At 42.8% G+C, this 19,129-nt stretch overlaps 1 protein-coding gene and 1 long non-coding RNA gene across 2 annotated transcripts in view; one reads left to right on the top strand and one right to left on the bottom strand.

Annotated features, from left to right (window-relative positions):
- The first annotated feature begins 1,829 nt into the window (after nt 1-1,829).
- LOC120883111 lies at nt 1,830-9,683 on the top strand. Its single transcript, XR_005725670.1, has 2 exons — nt 1,830-2,103; nt 4,005-9,683. It is a non-coding gene; the product is annotated as an uncharacterized LOC120883111 (long non-coding RNA).
- Nucleotides 5,684-19,129, bottom strand: part of SMAD9 (SMAD family member 9) — a 63,025-nt gene continuing 49,579 nt past the window's right edge. Inside the window, exons 5-6 of the mRNA XM_040267062.1 lie at nt 11,476-11,732; nt 5,684-9,163 (exon numbers count right to left, since the gene is read on the bottom strand). Coding sequence (XP_040122996.1) covers nt 9,020-9,163; nt 11,476-11,732 — 401 coding nt within the window. The 3' untranslated portion in view covers nt 5,684-9,019. The remainder of the gene's footprint in view (nt 9,164-11,475; nt 11,733-19,129) is intronic.

Below are 19,129 nucleotides of genomic sequence, written 5' to 3'. Positions count from 1 at the left end.
TTATTTCTGAATACGTAGCATTTATTTATTATGAGAGTCCCCTCTAAGAGTTTCTTACCATCTAAGAGATGGTGAGATCTTAGATGGTGAGATCTTAGTTTCCTGATCAGGGATTGAACTCTGGCCCCCTGCATTGGGAGCGTGGAGTCTTACCCAGGGAAGTCCCTGGGAGAATTTATTTTCCTCTCATTTCTACCAGCAGTAGGAATTGCTGTTCTTTTTTTTTTTTTTACCTCTTGCCTTTCTGATAGCCATATTATTGCTGACTGTTGGATTTACTAGCATTTCCATGAATGATGGTAAATTTGAGAACCTTTTCCTATGCTTGTTGGCTACTTAGATTTGGCTCTTCTCTGAATTAGCTAGTCCTATCTTTTGTCTGTCTATTTTTTCCATTAGCCTCCTTTTTTCCTAAAATGTGCAAAAAGTCTTGTGACTGTTACAAAAATGAACCCTGTGTCATTTTTATTTCTTTTTTTCATGTCTAACATTGGTTTATTTACCTTTTTATGGTATCTCTTACCCATGCAAGCTTTCAAGTTTTGAATATTTGGACATATCTGACACTTCTTTTATGGCTTTTGGTTTAAAAGGTCTCAATTTGGGATCTTTGACATGATTGTTGATTTAAAACTTCCTGTTTCTTTTTCTAGAATTAGAAAATATAATTAGTATGGCTATTGGCAAGTAGTCCTGATTTCCTTTGTGTAACTAATCGACATGTAAATTTTAGTATTCCTATCATCATTACCCCCTCAGTTTCTAACTTGACGTAGCTATGAAAATGAGTATTATAATCATGATTACAGATGCTGTTGAATGGTGCATATATAAGACCTGTGTTCAGATGGTCTAGCTTATGATTGGGAGATGGGCTGAACTCTCATTTGTTGAGCAGACTTGTTTCACTATAGGAAAAAATTATTATTAAAATACTAATTAAAATGCTGCTTTTACTGAGTTTAAGCTTAATATTTTCAGAACTTTTTAGTGAAAATACTTGACATGTTTAATAATTAGGTGAGTTGATCTCATCTTCTAATCAGGACATGGACTACATTCCCTGTTCTCCTTATGATATATTGCTCCACCCTCCAAATAATCGTTTGTATTATTCTAATGCAGCAAAGGTAAGCTTTTATTATTATAAACTGCAGCAAATTAAATGATGCTTTCTATTCATAGCTTTACTCTGCTGCTGCTGCTGCTAAGTCGCTTCAGTCGTGTCCGACTCTGTGTGACCCCATAGACGGCAGCCCGCCAGGCTCCCCCGTCCCTGGGATTCTCCAGGCAAGAACAGTGGAGTGGGTTGCCATTTCCTTCTCCAATGCGTGAAAGTGAAGTCACTCAGTCGTGTCTGACTCTGCGACCCCATGGACTGCAGCCCAGCAGGCTCCTCCACCCATGGGATTTTCCAGGCAAGAATACTGGAGTGGGGTGCCATTGCCTTCTCCAAGCTTTACTCCAGTGATATAGAAATGTATGCAGCCTTTCTTACAATGTATTCATTGAGCACAGATACTAATTATCATGAGCTGTTTGTAGTTTGGGCTTAAAAGGGCCCCAGAATATATGCAGCAGGAAAGCAAAATCAGAGAACTAAGGAAAACAAGCATAAAAGAAGTTATGACTAGTGAGATTTTCTATCTGTTTTCCTATCTTATAATTGAAGTCTGGGTCGTTTACTATCTTTGGTTGGAGATCACTGTCCACTGTTAAGATTTTATAGCAGTTGCCTTTGAAAATCTAATAAGGAGCAGGGTATACTAACATCAGATATTTGCACAAAATTATATTACTGTTTATTGTGGTAATATAATTAAATATCGTATTAAATAAAATACACGTAGTTAGGTGTACTTCACCGTCATGTTGATTAGGATCATCTTCGTGGGTGGCAGGTGACGGTAATTGTGACAGCATTATTTCCTTTCAGAAAATGAGTCTTCAAGAAAGCCATATTTTTCTAAGATCACCCAAAGTTGTCTGCCAGTATGGAAGCTTCATGTCGTACTCAGGGACCCTGTTTCCAGGCTCCTGTGATGCTTGGCTTTTTCTTCCTAAAAGACCCTTCAGGGCTCGGACACCCTGCTTTTTGTGCCAGTGAGTGGACCCTCCTGGGGTCAGGGGTCTGCCAGTGTGAGAAAAGCCAAGCCTCCCTCCCTTATCCAGGTACCTTTCTCTCTTCATGCCCAAATGCCACATAGCCATGTTTCCTGTGTCTTTTCTTTTTCCTGTTCACCCCTTTTATCACCAGCAACCATCAGAATTGCCCTTTGCTCCCTAGTCGCAGACATTCACTACCTTTAAATGGTGTATAAAGTCCATCGAAGACCTTGAACATTTCCTGCTTTGTTAGCGATTGGAAAATGACCACAGCCCCTGCCCAGGCCCGGCACTGCCTATTCTGAAGGGCAATGAGAATTTAAAGCCAAGACTCACCGAGTAACTCACAGGTACCCAGTTTGGAGAGGAGGGCTGGGTGTTTTGGGGCCAGCAGAGCGCTGGGCTCTCGCCTCTTCTCCAAGAGAGCGCTGGGCTCTCTTCTGCAAGATGAAGCCTGGGATCACTGTGGTGCTCCCCACCAACTGGGTCCTCAGAGGCCAGTGCTGCCTAACTGCCTGCACTGTGCCCTCACTGGGCAATGCCAGGGCTCACCTCTGTGTTAGTAACAGGAGGCAGGAATTGAATGCTTAACCCCTAGCAACCAAACTGGCAAGCCTTCCCACAGAGCCTGAAAAAGAGTATTTTGAACACAGATCTCTTAAACAGCTGTTGCACTGGCAGAGCAGATGGAGCCAGGGTAGTGTTCAGAACCAAAATAGCAATTGTATCACAAATTACAGGTGCTTCCAAACAGGCTTGCCTGCACTTTGTGACAAGAAGCCGCTCCTCCCACCTGAGGGTTCAGGACGATCCAGAGACAGAGCTACATGAGCATTCCACTCATTGATGGCGACTGGGTCAGTAATCTAGCACACCACCCCGAAGCATAGTGGCTTACAATAATCACCTCCCGCGATAGTGTTAAGCGTTAGCTGAGCTTACCAGAGGGCTTCTGGTGGTCAGGCTTAAGGAGGTGTCTCCTTGAGGAGGCATTCAGATGAGAGCACAGCTGTGGTTGGTAACATTCAAGACGCCTTATCCTCAGGTCTCAGCAAACTAGGAGCCCACTCCAGGCCAGATCCAACCCACAGTTCGTTTCTGTACTGCCACAGGCTAAGAATAGTTTTTACATTTTTAAATGGAAAACCAAAAGAAAAATCATCTCATGACGTGAAAATTACGTGAAATTCAGATTTCGACATCTGTAAGGTTTCACTGGCACAGAGCCACCCTTGGCCACATACATAGTTTTTGGCGGCTTTTGCACTGTGGTAGCAGAATTGTGTAGTTACAACAGACATGAAGGTCACATGGCCTGCAAAGCTGAACATTTTTACTGTCTGGCCCTGGATAGAAAGTCTTCTGACCCGCCCTCCTAAGCGTCTCTCTACAGACAACTTCATTAACCATCAGTGGGCTATTTTGAGAATGTTTAGTTTTTTTTTCTTTCTAAATGATGAGGCCAGAGAGAATCCAGCCTGTCACTTGCAAGCATTATCTCCAAATAACGTACTGCATGCACCTGTGAGTAATCTGGGGCTTAAAACAACCGTGAATATAATTTTCATTATATTTACTCTATCTTATCATCTTTCAGATTGATGGAGTAAATCTGAGGCCACAGTTAACATTTTTATCAGATGTATGCAAATAATAGAACCATCTATGATGATCATACAGAGATAAATGTTCAGAACTATTATCTTCTTTATACTCCGTGTTGACTTGTTCTATCAGAATTCTTATGCTTCTTTACTCAAATTCACATTCTGAAAATAAATGCTTAGAACAGAAATGATTTTAAGTTTTAACTGTCAAAGCTGCCTTTCCTTGCTATTACTGTGCAGCTGAGTATTTGCAAACTTAAGTCATAAACATGCTTCTCTCTCCCCCACCAGCTGCAGCATGGTCACCAGACATGCAGTTGGAAGCTTGTGATTATTTTTATTTTGAGAAGAAATTAAATAATTGCTGAGTTTAAAAAAGGAGAATCGGAAACAAATAGTGTTTCTGCCTTCATAATGGGAACCCCAAATGCCTTTCTAAAAAACAACAGCTGGAAGATGCTGAACACAGATAGATCGAATCCTTGCCTTTTTTTAAAGTTCCCAGCCTTGTAGAGATGGATAGACAAGAAGACAGTATGGTATAGGGATTGATAGTGGATCGTTGATGAGCACAAATTATGATGTGGGCATAGAGATTGGGCACCTAAGCTGGTCTAGAAATGTCTGGGAGCCTTGCTAATGGGAACCAATGGGAAGGAAGGCAAGGTGGATCAGCCCAGAAACCTTCTGGGGTACACGCCCAGGCCTGGTGGAGATCTCATTGCTAGGCCTTCCAGCAGCCTGTTGCAGCTCATAGCACACTGACCTTTATCAGTTTACTTGTTCATCTTCCTCCACAGACTTGGAAGTTTCTTTAAAGCCAAAACCGTCATCTGTCATTATTATCTACAGTGCCTGTCTGGTAGTAGCTGATGCTCAAGAATCATCTAATAAGTGAATATGTGAAAGTTTCTAGGCTAATGAAAATATTCTGTCTCCTGGATAGGCTAATGTTTAAAGAAAATATTTTATGTCTATACAATGGTATATTTAAAAATATGTACTAGTTTGTGGTTGAAGTGCCAGTACCAAGTTTTGGATGCAAGAACAGGGTCAGGAAAAATAGGAGATGCAAAGACAAGCAAGACACAATCACCTCTCTCCATAAACTTCCAGCTTAAGTAAGATGAGATGGTTGGATGGCATCATTGACTCGATGGCATGAGTGTGAGCAAGCTCCGGGAGTTGGTGATGGATAGGGATGCCTGGCGTGCTTCAGTCCATGGGGTCACAGAGTCAGACATGTCTAGGCGACTAAACCGACCGAACCCTCCTCTGTGGGGAGCCAGAATAGCTTGTCTTTCATCTGTTTACATTGTGGAATTCCACAAAATATTTCTTTTGAATAAAGGGCTCCATTTAAAAAAAATAAAACTTTAATCAAGTTAATAAAAGACCAAGTTTTCTCAAAATACTTACATATTCTACCTCCCCCACCCCCCCTCCCCATTTAGACTGGAAGGAAATTTAATGGCGAGAACAGAAAAATTTCATTTTTAGGTATTTTCATATTCCTCCTGGATTCCATCTTCATTTTTCCTGAGTTGCCTTTAACACTTTTCTAACAGGTACTATATAGCAATGCACAGATATTTACAGTAATTGTTCATTCCCATATACTGTAATATCACTTAATATTTGCTAATACACAGGAAAAAAAAGCTTCTATGCATATCCTTTCTAAAATTACTGCAAAATATCTTCAAGGTTCTATATTTTTTTCTACTTTATATACAGCAGTGTGTATATGTTAATCCCAACCTCCTAATTTATCCCTCCCCCTCCAAGGTTCTATATTTAATGCCAGTTATTCTAAGATGTTTAATTCAAAGCTATTACCTAATTTCTCTATAGGATGTTGGATTTCAAAAAATCCCATTTTCAAAACAGGATTGTATAAGATCATCTTAAGGACTCATATACAACGAATCCTTCTATGAGGTCTGCAGGGAATAATGAGCCAAAAGACATTTAGGTACAGTATTCTTTATTATAAACAATCAGATAACAGTGTAAGTGTGCATTTGAAGGATAATTGAGGCCTAGCTATAATAAAAAACATGACTTAAATAGAAAGAATTTCTTTTTTGTTAGTTTCCTTTACATTAATTTGAACTTAACATATGCCAAGATCATGTAATTTGTCATATGGTTCGGCCATTAAATCCTTAACAAGAGCAGACAAAATTTGGAATGCGTGTTACATTTTATTTGTTGACTATGTATACCAAGTATTCAGGACATACTCAAAGTTAAGCCGGTGCTTGAAGTCTAACAAGCAATACCTAAAATTTGTTTTTGTTCCTGTGACGGGGTATTCACTTCCTAAGAAGACAATGAAAAGGAGATTCTAAATGCTAGGTGGTTGTCCAACTTTTTCTGAATGTTAAAAAAAAAATAACATAAAGTAAATGTATTGAGAATTGACATCTTAATAGTTCCAAAGCACTGGTAGGTATTAAAATATCATCTAACTAAAATTTTTTACATCTCAAATTTTTAACAGGAGAAAAAACAAAACCCAGACTTGAACAGCACTATAAATGTTCTGAGTCTTGTCAGCAGGCCAGATGTTACTGTTCTCTGTTGCCTTGTCTACGGCAACCTTAAACATGTTTGGCAACTGCTAATGCAATTAATGGCTCGGCATGTCCCCTTTGCTCACGATCCTATAAAAGAATGTGAAGACATCGTTTGGACTGTCTACCTCAAGGATTGAATGTTAAATAAGCACATTTAGAAGTCAGAAATCAAATCCTGCATTACAATTTTTAACAGTTCTTACCAGAAAAAAATTTAAAAGCCCGATCTAAAATGTGACTATGTTATGATGACTTAAGGGTTAACTTCCCATCACTTCTAAATTTTCTGAATTTCACAGCATTTTGATAAAGGCTTTTGGTGAGATAGACCTGGTAGTGATGCATACGTACCACTTAAATCATTTATTTTTTGAAGATACAATTCCGATTCACTGGAACGTTCTGTCCTGGTTTCCCAAAGCTGCGTGGAAAGCCAGTGTATTTTTTCCTATCATTTATAAGCAACTAGTACCGATCAGTTCTGTAAAGGTGTAAGATTACCAGAGGAGGAGTCTGACCACTGACGGATAAAGCGGTTTGATCCCCGGAGCCCAAACCACGTGTACCTCATGCTGTTTTGTGCAGCAGCACTCGTTTGAGGAAGACTTCACCATACTAACGCCTTTTCCAAGGAAAGGGGACATGACATAGGGAATTACTGGAAAATAGGGAAGAGGAGAAAAATCCAATGTTGAGACAAAGAAGAAAAGCCTCATTTATCCAAGGATGTCTTCATCCATGACTTGATTGCTCAGAAGAGAAAGAAAATCAGTTTCAAAATAGAGATAATTAGGAAATCAATTATATTTTTTTAAAGCATAAGAGCGCATGTTTTGTTTTAATAGTTCTTGAAACATGAGGATGATTCTACAGAATTCCATGTAGACTCAGCTCCAGAGGGCTGGAATGGCTTCTTGTGTACATTGCTTCCACAGTACCTAACACTGTGCCGGGCACATACATAGTTGGTGAACCAATAAACTACAGAGTTCTCTAAACACTAAATGGACCACCTAGCTTTAATGTAAAATGTGGTATTTTCTATTGTATATATGAAAGCTTCTACTAGGTAACACTAGTCATTACAAGAGGGGACGGCAGTAGCTCACGCATATATTGTTTTCATATGATCATTCCTACCTTGAATACAATTTAATGAGAAACAGCTACTATACACTAATGCTAGAAAGAGTTGAGACAGAATGTATAAATGAAACCTGGATCACTGAAGTACCATCTGTTAACAAGCATAATTACCTTCTTAAATTATACATTTTAAAGAGGGTGTGAAATAATTTTCCAAGCAATGCAGTGTTTAGTGGGTGGGAATTATATATATATGAAAGTACCTAGAAATTTGATAAATGGCTCTCTTTTTATCATCCAAGGGTAACAGGTTTTGGTATTTTGTATACATTTTAAAAAAATGTCCTGTTATTCAGGACCACTGTTCTCAGAAATGATAGGGATTATGGAATTACTATCTTATTTGGGAACTTATTTCCAGGTATGAGGCTTTAGTTTTGTAAGAGGCTACCACCTATGACCAGCAGGTCACTTAATCAGTAGAGACACTAAGTTAAAGAACTCACATGATCGCAGCAACGTGTCTAGGTTTTCTCAAAGGCTTCAGTGAACATTGTTTGAGTCATCTGTGAAGAGTTAGTATTTACCAACGTGTGAGGAACATGCAGCAAAATGTGCCCTCGCTTAGAGACTGAACGTGGGAATGTGAGAAGGAATAAGTAAACACAGGGTGTTTTTGTCCGATGCTCTTATTTTACTGCTGCTTCCCACACACACACACACACACAGGACTTGAACACAAGGCCAGCAAGCATGCCGTGCAGACTAGGATCTGCAGAGCTGCCTGCCCTGAATCACCAGGAGAACTTACGTGGAACTTAACGTGATTTCCTACGTGGAAGGCAGGCATCTCTGTGGGTTATGCATGGATTAAGAAAGTGCTGGTCTTATTTTGCAGTTGGGGGATATAGCTCATTTCATGCTGTTTTCATATTTATAATATCTTCTCATATAAGAGTCATTTTTTTTGTACAGTGGTAAGATAATGAGGCAACCTGGCTCTCAGCTTCACAGTTTCTTTCTTTTCCAATCACAGTTTTAATTTGTTTAAAAGGTACCATTCATATCAGCACAACAGTCTACCTACAGGTATTTCAACTTCAGAAATAAAGCTTATATGACTTGTCTAACTGATTTTACAAGCTTGATTTTCTTTTTTTGTCAGCACTTGAAGTGAGGTTATTTAAATATTACAGGTTTGATAGCTTTGTTTTGTCCAAAGTGTTATTTGCCCTAGTGCTGCTAGTACCTGATTTTTGCTATGTAAACAGTTTTAGTATTTTTCTGGACTGGCCACACAATATGCCTTATGTGACACGGCAGACGAAAGCTGCCTTTGTTCCGCCAGCACCCTTCAAACACTGTCCACAGACTTGCCTCTCATTTGTTCTCTCCCACAAAAGAAGCTGCTGCTTATTAGAGCGTAGGCGCGAAAAACCTGCTTTTCTCATCGCGTTGTAGTGGCATCAGGTTAACTAGAAAGCACAAACCAAGATGGTGTTACAAAATATGAAGAGTATATATTAAATGTATTTACATGTGTACTTAGAAACTTCAGTTAGTCATGAATCTGAAATGATATAAGCCACTGCCTGCAACAGCATCTACCCTATAGAAATGTGCGTTGAGACAGGACTGTTAAGACACCGAAGAAATTGGGTTGTGTGGGGAGCCCATCTGAGTCAGAACTTTGTCCAGCCACTGCAGCGGTCCATGAAGGTGGATCTCAATCCAGCAGGGCGTGCTTGTGACATCCTGGCGATGGTACTCGGCTCCCCAGCCCTGAAAAGCAAAAACGGAGCCACGTGATTGTGCCAGATTTCCAGGCAGCCTCCAGGGGCACGAGACAGGCCTGCTGGATACAGCCCACCCACCAGGGCAGCTTCTGGACCTGAGAACATGAACTCTGCATTCCTGCAAGTACAAGACAACCTTTTTATCAGCCAGACACCCTAAGATGAGTCCCCATCCGAGGTTTCCTCCTGGGCTCGCAACTAAATCCACGGACCTAGAGAGGGCCTGGGTTCCAGCCACGTCAGAGACACTGGGAAATCACGCTGTCTTCCCCAGGGAAGGGAGCTTGAATGCATGTTTACCCCCTTAATGCTGAAGTCCGTGTTTTGCACGAAACAGAACAATGGCTGGATCTGAAAGTTGTGAGGCTGAGGGTGCTCTCTGTTACTCAGGGTTGATGAAGAAAGCTTGTTTCTCCTCTCCCATGCTGGCTCACTTATGGCAATTTGCCATTGGTGACCATCCACAGGAGAGACCGCAAAAAATGAAGTTTCGTTAACATCCATGACCTCACATGGTTGCAATTTTTTATTGTGAGAACTTATCAATTTCTTTTACACTGATCACCTATAGTTATATTTGCTAGGAATCTTTAAGTCTCTGCAGTATTAGTAACAGTTTATTTTGTGAATTATGTGGTTTTATGAATTTAAAGGTTGCATAAATGAGAAGTACATCTAGTTGATCTTAGGAAAATCAGATTCCTATACAAGTTTATAATACAGTGAAATTATTATGTCTGAGACATTGGCCACTTCATCCCAATTTTTAAAACAGGCCTAGAAAAAAGTACGTCAAATGGTTGCTTATTATCGCCCTCTGCTGGCTCTAAAGCATCAGAATGTTTGAAAAGACTTTCAGGTATTTGTTAATTGCCTGATGGTGTAAAAATGCATTTAAAGCTTAACAGTAAACTTGAATAAGGGCTTCCCTGGTGGCTTAGATGGTAAAGAATCTGCCTGCAGTGCAGGAGATCTGGGTTTGATCCCTGGGTCAGGAAGATCCCCTGGAGAAAGGAATGGCTACCCACTCCAGTATTCTTGCCTGGAGAATTCCATGGACAGAGGAACCTAGGGGGCTACAGTCCAAGAGGTCAAAAAGAATCGGACACGACTGAAACGACTTAGCATGCATGCAAATTTGAATGAAACTGTTTTGTCACCATGAAAGAAATGGATTCAAGAAGTCATTTTCTAAACTGGAAACTCTATTCTTGATTCTTACTTTAAAAATAATTACTGAAATTATAAATAAGAGTGTAGAAAAATGGGACACATTTTTCATGGTAATTTTACAGAATTAATAAATTTTTCTTCGAAAAATTTTGGAACAAGCCATACTGATACCACTTGAATAGATAGGTCACCATGGGAAAACTGTCACATATACTCAGTTTGACAAACAAGCTCAGATTTGGAAATACTAGAATTATTTGCAAGTGCTTTGTGAGGAATGAAATAGACGATAAACTGAGGGCTTAGCTTCAATGTGCAAATCCAGTTTTTCCTTTCCACTAAGTAACTCCCTCCATTCTCCAACCTTCACATCAACTTTAATTAAAGAACTAATTGAGAAATTCAACAAATATTCATAAGCAGAACATCTACTGCTCTCTCAGAATTAATCATAAGCCTCATAATGTTTTTATCCCAACCTGTTTATACCTTTGTAAACAGCACTTAATTCATACTCTCTTGTATTAGACTCAGTTCTGTTTTGTAGTTTCTTTATAAATATGATCGCCTCTGTTGGCCTGTCGATTTCAGGTAAATTCACCATTTACTGAGTGACCCTAGTGCTCAGCAATTTGAGTGAAGAAGAAAAAAAATCTCTGTAGCATTAAGTCCTATACAACCAGCATAGTCACTTTATCTTCTTGATTTAAAGAAAAATCAGGTAACTGTCTTAACTTGGTTTTCCTCCAAAAGTAATATACTTAAGAATTTTCTTAAAATTGCTAAACAAGGAATGTCATACTCATGGAGGAGCTCTTCTGAAAAACAATTGAGTTTTCCTCCCAAAATGCTGTCTACTTGCCCTGGCTGTCCAACTGCCACACCAACCAAAGACTGTTTAAAAATATACATATATATTTACTTATCTATTTTCTTATTTGGCAGTACTGGGTCTTAGTTGTGGCACATAGGATATTCAGTTGACCCATGTGGGATCTAGTTCCCTGACCAGGGATCAAACCTGGGGCCCCTGCATTGAGAGCAGGGAGTCTTAGCCACTGGACCGCTCCGGAAGTCCTGTGCTTTTGGTCTCTATCTTACAGTCAGGAAGCGAGCACCCCTTACCTTGACAAAACTCATCCTGATGGTGCACATCTTGGTCAGCTCATAGACGACTTCAAATCCATGGTGCACAGACTGGGCGAGCAGCTGGGCGAACAGCTGGTTGTTGAAGATCTTGAGGCTGCAGCCGCTGGGGATCTTGCAGACGGTGGCTGGGTGGAAGCCGTGCTGATAGTTGCAGTTCCGGCTCTGCACGAAGATGCTGCTGTCACTCACGCACTCAGCATAGACCTCTCCCCCGACGTAGTACAGGTGCACGCCTGTGAGGCAAAAGCAGTCTCCAACACCAGCAATGAATTCCACTTAGACTTACCCCCCTTCCCGTCTCACCCGCCTTGGGACTATCAACTGTGAGGTTAATTTTAATATCACCAATCATTGACTAGTACCACGAGTGCCCCAAAGGTTGACCTGCTTTAATTATCATCTGTATTTTTTCCATGAGTGCATTTAAAAGTACATCACGACTCAGGTTTGCATAGAAGGAGGCTGTCATGTTTTAATACCACTCCTGTCACTTTCAGTCTCATGCTTCATTCTAAAAGGAAGATCTCATACTATTAGAGGCAAATAACAACAATGCAGGAAACATCAAACAGTCCTTCAGGGATGTATAAAGAACTGGATACAGTAAGCACCACGGTAATGTTACTTACATGCATATACTAAATCCACTTCAGAGGACATGATAAAGTTTACATTTTACTTTACTAACAATTATAAATCCATTTCTCTTAATACCTCAAAGAGACCGATTCCATTTTAAAGCTTATCACCTACATTTAGAGGTCATAGAAATAATGCCTATTTTTACCTACAGTGAAATTCATGCCACATTTTCAGATAAAATATAAAGACTCAATCAGAATGCAGTTTATGCTATTTTATCTCACGTTCTTAGAACTAAAAGGTGAGAGGTTCTTGAGAATGTTGTTGCTCAAAGTACATTTTAGTTGATGCTCTTCCTCCAAATTCTGGGTTTAAGACTCAGGTGAAGATGCTGTAGTCTAGGGAATATTAAATACCAGAACAATTGTTCCCCAACCTTTTAGCAGAAACAAAATCTCTATCTCCAGGTGTCAACATGGTTGTAAATACAATCTCCATGCAGTGGCAAGGGGATTGTAGAAATGGTCTTGAATTTACTTATAGGGACAGATTTCGGTACTTAAAAAAGCACACTTTTAAATAATACAACTGAAAGACTTCCAGGGCTTCTCAGACCTGCATTTAGGAAACATGACCAACACAGCCACTCAGTTTCTTTGCAGGATCTAAGTGGTAATGGAGGCAACTTTTGCACTATTATGTAACTACTTCCTGCCAGCTTTATGGTTTCCTTTTCCCATCTCCTTTCCCTTAATACAGTTTTAGAAAAGAATGGCTTTCAGGGTCATGTATTCAAACCACAGACTCCAACACAGTCTGAAGAAACTGATTCAGGGTCACAATGATAAAGCTCTTGATACTCAGATCAAGGTTCCCCTCTCACTGCCTCAGTCAGACCAGGTCCCCTCCTCTGCTCAGCCTTCCTCTCCCTTTTCTGCCTTGCCTCCAAGAGTCTCTCCCCTGAATGCCCTGGGGTCTGATCCCCATGGCCCTGGCCCTGAGGAGTAGGCAGAAGGATGGTCCTAACTGGCTGGGACACAGTGCTGGACCCACATGTGGGAGGTGTGTGTTATTAGTTGCAAAGTTGTGTCTGACTCTCTGCAACTCCATTGACTGTATGTAGCCCATCAGGCTTCTCTGTCCATGGGATTCTCCAGGCAAGAATATTGGAGTGGGTTGCCATCCCCTCCTCCAAGGGAATCTTCCAGACCCAGGGACTAAACAAGGCTCTCCTGAATTGCAGGCGGATTCTTTACCATCTGAGCCACCTGGGAAGCCCAGACTTACTTGGCTGGACCCACATGTTGGGAGATGAGGAAGGGGCAAATCCAAGCAAACTTCTCTAAAAACTCCCAGGGGAAGGCCTGCCTCTGGGGTGGCTGGAAAGCAAGTGGTCAAACTGTCAGAGCATGAGGCTGCTCTGCAGTATGTCTTTGAGTTGAATGTCCTTCAAATACATAATCCTCCTAGAACTTACTAAGGAGAACAGATAAGATTTTTTTGCTATCTGACTCTGGTCTTTATTTAGGGGATGATTTTCAATCCTGTTAAAAGTCTTATCTGCAACCACAGACATCCTGGCGGAGCACAGAAAGCAGAGAAGAGCCTGGATGGGGAGGCAGCAGTGCAGCGTCCTGAGTGAGAAGGGGCAGAGCAGATGGGATGTGCCCGGGGAAGCCCTGAGCCGGCCCTGGTCACCGGAACAAGGAGGGATATTCAACCCCATGATGAAGAAGGCTAGAGACAGCCACATCTAAAGAGTCAAGTAAGCTAGGGATTTTATTCGCATTCATTTGACAGGCCAGAAGCCTGGCTTTAAACCCCATCTGCGAGATGCTAAATCGCCATGGAGAACAGTGAGCAGATAAACACCCAAAGAAGGTGCCACCTGAGAGAGAGAGAAGCCAGGCAACGTGGTCCTCTGGAAGTTCCACCCACCCTTGGGACTACATCTATTCCTGTCTGCGTCTGTCTTCATCTGAGTTTTCCACCTGTTGTGCCTGCACCCACCCCCTCTAGGAGACTAGGGAGTCTGGATTCCTGGTGGTGGTAAATACTAAGGGCTCTTTGGGCTGGATTGGGATCTGCTGAGTCAGACTGCAGCTTGTTCCCTTCTGGTATCTTCTGAAGCCTTGACTGACAGAGATGATGGAGGGGAGGCTCGGGGAACAGCAGGTTAATTAGGCTGGTGAGTGTGTCCCAATGGTCTTGGAGTCTAGTAACAGAGGGGGATGTCCCAAAGTGGAAGGAATATGCATGGATTCCCTCCAGAGTGGGATGGGGGGCAGGGAAGGGATATTCCATCCCTGTGGAAATATCATCCCATCACCAGTTCAGATACATACTTAAAAATACCAGAGAAAGAATACGAGGGCTGAAATTTGCTTTAAACTACTCTTCCCTGGTGGCTCAGATGGTAAAGTGTCTGCCTGCAATGTGGGAGACCCGGGTTCAATCCCTGGGTCAGGAAGATCCCCTGGAGAAGGAAAAGGCAACCCACTCCAGTACTCTTGCCTGGAAAATTCCATGGACGGAGGAGCCTGGTAGGCTACAGTCCATGTGGTCACAAAGAGTCGGACACGACTGAGCGACTTCACTTTCACTCTCATAAAAATACTGTGGAGGGGACTTCCCTGGTGGTCCAGTAGTAAAGAATCTGCCTGCTAGTGCGGGGACAAGGGTTTGATCCCTAGTCTAAGAAGGTCGCACGTGCCTCTGGGTAACTAAGTCCCTGTGCCACACCTCCTGAGCCCACATGCTGCAACTACTGAAGCTCTAGAGCAGGTCCCCTGCAGCAAGAGAAGCCACTTAATGAGTAGCCTGCGCACGGCAACTAGAGGGTAGCCTCTGCTTGCTGCAATTAGAGAAGGCCCGTGCACAGCAACGAGGACTCAGCGCAGTTTGACAAGAAAACACAAAACTACAGTAAATATAAATAAATTATAAAAATAATATAGAAGTAAAGATTTCCAGATCTACAGCAGGGCTTTGGGCCAGAGGACAGAGGTGGGCCCGCCCAAGACTGTGACTGCAGCTGTGCACTGCACAAACCCAGGGTGTGCCTCAGACTTCCGAGATTTGTATGGTTATTACAAGACTCCTCCAGCAGATGGCAGCAGGGGCTCCTTTCCCTTCACACAGCCGCCTCCGGGCTGGTACAAACTCAGTCCCCTCAAGCTATTACTTGAAGACTTTAAGTATCTCTGGACGAATAGGATGAACAAGCAGATTTGGGCCCAAATGAACTACACTACCAGAGGCTTCCCTGGGAGCTCAGCTGGTAAAGAATCCACTCGCAATTTGAAAGACCCCGGTTTGATACCTGGGTGGGGAAGATTCCTTGGAGAAGGGATAGGCTACCCACACCAGTATTCCTGGGCTTCCCTGATGACTCAGATGGTAAAGAATCTGCCTGCAATTCCAAAGACCGAGGTTCAGTCCCTGGGTTGTGAAGATCCCCTGGAGAAGGAAATGGCAACCCACTCCAGTATTCTTGCCTGGAGAATCCCATGGACAGAGGAGGTGGTTGGCTATAATCCATGGGGTTGCAAAGAGTCAGACACGACTGAATGACTAAGCACAGCACTGAGCCACACTGAACACCCCACTGTGCATGCACACACTCAGTGATTCTGCCAAGGTGGCTGCCCCTTGGCACTACTTTCTATTTTTTCACTACCACTCTTGACTGCAGCAACCCCAGCTCACCTGGACATACTGGGGCCCACCCCGTCCTTACAGAAGCAGGAAACCCCACTAGAAGAAATGTTGAAAATACTGAGATGCAAAGAGTAAAGATCAGCCACAAATCCACAACCCAGAAATAATCACTACTAACATTTGCCTTATACTTTCAGTCTTTCATGTGTACATTTTAAATAAAATTGGGATCATACTCTGTAGGCTCTTTTATAACTTTTTTTCACATATTAAAATACTGTCAACATTTTCTCATGATATTAAGTATTCTTCAGTATCCCGTGTAATTACTGCAACAGTATGATGTTCTGTGTTAAATATTTTTTAGCATTTGCTTTTTCAGGGATGAGAAACTTTACACACATTCAAAGGACGTTTTGAGACCAGGAAACTAAATCCACTGGGAAAGAAGGAATCCAAAAATCACCTTAAGGGACTTGCCTGGTGATCCAGTGGCTAAGACTCCACACTCCCAATGCAGGTGTCCAGGTTCAATCCCTGGTCAGGGAACTAAATCCCACGTGCTATAATTAAGACCCAGCATAGCCCCCAAAATAATTTTTTTTTAAATGAAAAAAATAAATCACCTCGAGGTACAGACTCTGCTTCTAAGGAAGTGACAAACTAAACCCTTGTCTCAGGATAATTCCATTCACGAAAAAAAGAAGCATTACTAGATTTCCACAGAACAACTTGAGATGTACAAGAAAATTAAGTTTCATGAAAAAGTGAAAAACATTCCCAAAGCAATTCCATGATTTGAAATCTATGGTAATTATGTCTGGGAAGGTCCAGGTTTGCCTCATTCAATGTGTGTGTGTGTGTGCTAGGTCAGTTCTGCCATGTCTCACTCTTTTCAATCCAATGGACTGTGGCCCGCCAGGCTCCTCCGTCCTTGGGATTCTCCAGCAAGAAAACTGGAATGGGCTGCCATTTCCTTTTCCAGGGGATCTTCCAGACCCAGGACTGAATCCACGTCTCTCAGGTCTCCTGCACTGGCAGGCGGGTTGTTGACCACTAGCTCCACCTGGGAGGTCCCGGTAAGTTCAATACGTGGGGCTGCCTCAGGAACTATCAGCCACCCCTTCCTTCTCCCATGGGAGGAAGAACAGCCAGCAGCCAGGACACAGGCAGCTCATCTGCAGCTGCAAAGAGGAAATGTGGCCATCCTGCCCAAGTGTCCTTTCGCATCAAGAACCTGGAGCAGGCTCCTTATGTGGGTCAGTGGTGCTGCCTGCAGCGACCGCGCAGCCACAGGTGCTCAGAACGCACACTGCTATTGATTAGGATTATGTTACGTTGTGCAGTTCTAAGAAATATAACCAGGCCTCAATGACCTTAAGAGCACACATATGCTCACGCAGTCCTTTCGAAACTGTGGCTTTCCTCATTATTTGGAAATCAGGGCTATCTTAAAAGCCACTCTAAAGAAGCAGGCACGCTGTATACTCCAGTGACCCAAACCGGCTATTCCATCATTCCTCAAACCTCAGGAAATAACCTTGGCTTTATTTTGGGCAGTCAGACAGGTATGACATGTCAGCAGCTCTTCATTTTTTTCCCTCTATAAAGATGCTAATAATCTTCCCATGGAGCTCAGTGTAACTCAGTGTGGGACTGCTTTTCTAGAGTATTCTTGGGGGGAAAACACAAATCTTTTCTGATTTACATTTTTCAAGTAAATGATTTGTAAAATTTCATCACTGCAGTACTACGAGGGCCTTATTTCCACATCTCAGAGTTGATTATGACATATTGTGGCTGTGGCATCCGACAACCATTTTCATTCGATATCAAAAGATTCAATTCCTCAAGCACTGAACTAAGAGGGGTGCTGAGATGAAAAAGCAGGAGGGTCCCTCCTCTCCAGCAGAAGGGAGCAACTGGGCCTGAGAGACAGAGCCACGGGTGCAAAATCTATCACTTGTGGAACCACTGGTAAGCTACTGAACTCTTCTGAGCTTCTGTTGCCACCTGTAAAATGGGACTAAGAAATCCTAACTTTTAGGGTGACTATAAAGCAGTAATATGTGTAAGTGCCTGCCAGGGTGCCTCGCAGATCTGGGCATCTGTGGGGGTAGCTGAATCATTCAGAAGAGTTCAGGCAGTTTGCCTGGTTTTTAAGGAAGAGTATGGACAGACCTCAGGTTAGAAGGCAGTGTTTCAGGTTCTTTGAGGTCCTGCCTCTGATACTGAAGCTGCAGCCTCTGAGATTCTAGTGCTAACTTGCTAATGGCTATTTAAAGCTCTTGGCCAGAGAGGTCAAACAATAGATGTGTTAACTGTTGCAAGGTTACAGAGAAAGGCTTCGTGCCAACCCCTCTGCCTCATGGTGCATCGCATTAGATGGAGAGCAGGATGAGAGAGCACAGGTGAGTCTGCACGTGAACTATCACCACAGACAAAAGGTCAAAGGACATGCACTGCTGACGGGGCGGCAGCTCGGATCTCTCTAGGGGACCGCCGTCTTCCCCAAGTGGCAACAAACACGTGCCAGAAGTGACTGCGAAGCCACTGAAAACTACTGACGGAGAAATGGCCCATGATTAACAAAAAGCATCTTTACAGGTGTCTCACCTCCCACACCCCACAGGCTCATCTCAATATAATAGCCAGGGGATCCTTTTACAGTGAAAACTCAGATCTATAAACTCCAACTTAGCTCCGCCTTCTGGTGTCACACAGGCAAAGCTAAAGCACTCAGCATGGCTCCCAGACCCTGAGACCCGGTCCTGTCCCCTCCTCCTCTGTGACTTCCCCACCCCCTTGCTCACTCTGTTCCACTCGCTCTGGCGTTGCTGCTGTTGCTCACACTGCGCCAGGCAGGCTCCAGGCCCCCTGCACATGCTGTTCCCTTTGCTCGGAAAGGTACCGACACTGCCGATTCCCTCTTTAGCTCTCAACTCAGATGTCACTTCCTTAGCAAGCCTGCCTGCCTAGCTCCCCCATCCTCCCCCATTCTCTTCCCCTTCTTTGTTTTTCTCTAGATATTTATCATTTGACCTAGTGTGTGTGTGTGTGTATGCATGCGTGTGTACTAAGTCACTTCATGTCGTGTCTGACTGTTTGTGACCCTGTGGACTCTAACCATCCTGACTCCTCTGTCCACGGGATTCTCCAGGCAAGAATACTGGAGTGGGTTGCCACGCCCTCCTCCAGGGGATCTTCCTGATCCACGGATTGAATGCATGTTTCTTACATCTCCAGCACTGGGTGGCGAAGCTCTTCACCACTAGTGCCTCCTGGGAAGCCCGTGTGTGTGTGTGTCTGTGTGTGTCTGTGTGTGTGTCTGTGTGTGTGTGTGTCTGTGTGTGTGTCTGTGTGTGTGTGTCTGTGTGTGTGTGTGTGT

The sequence above is a fragment of the Oryx dammah genome, unplaced genomic scaffold (genome assembly GCF_014754425.2).
Source record: "Oryx dammah isolate SB20612 unplaced genomic scaffold, SCBI_Odam_1.1 HiC_scaffold_24, whole genome shotgun sequence".
In the NCBI taxonomy this organism is placed as follows: Eukaryota; Metazoa; Chordata; class Mammalia; order Artiodactyla; family Bovidae; genus Oryx; species Oryx dammah.
This window is presented reverse-complemented; position numbering and strand designations above follow the sequence as displayed.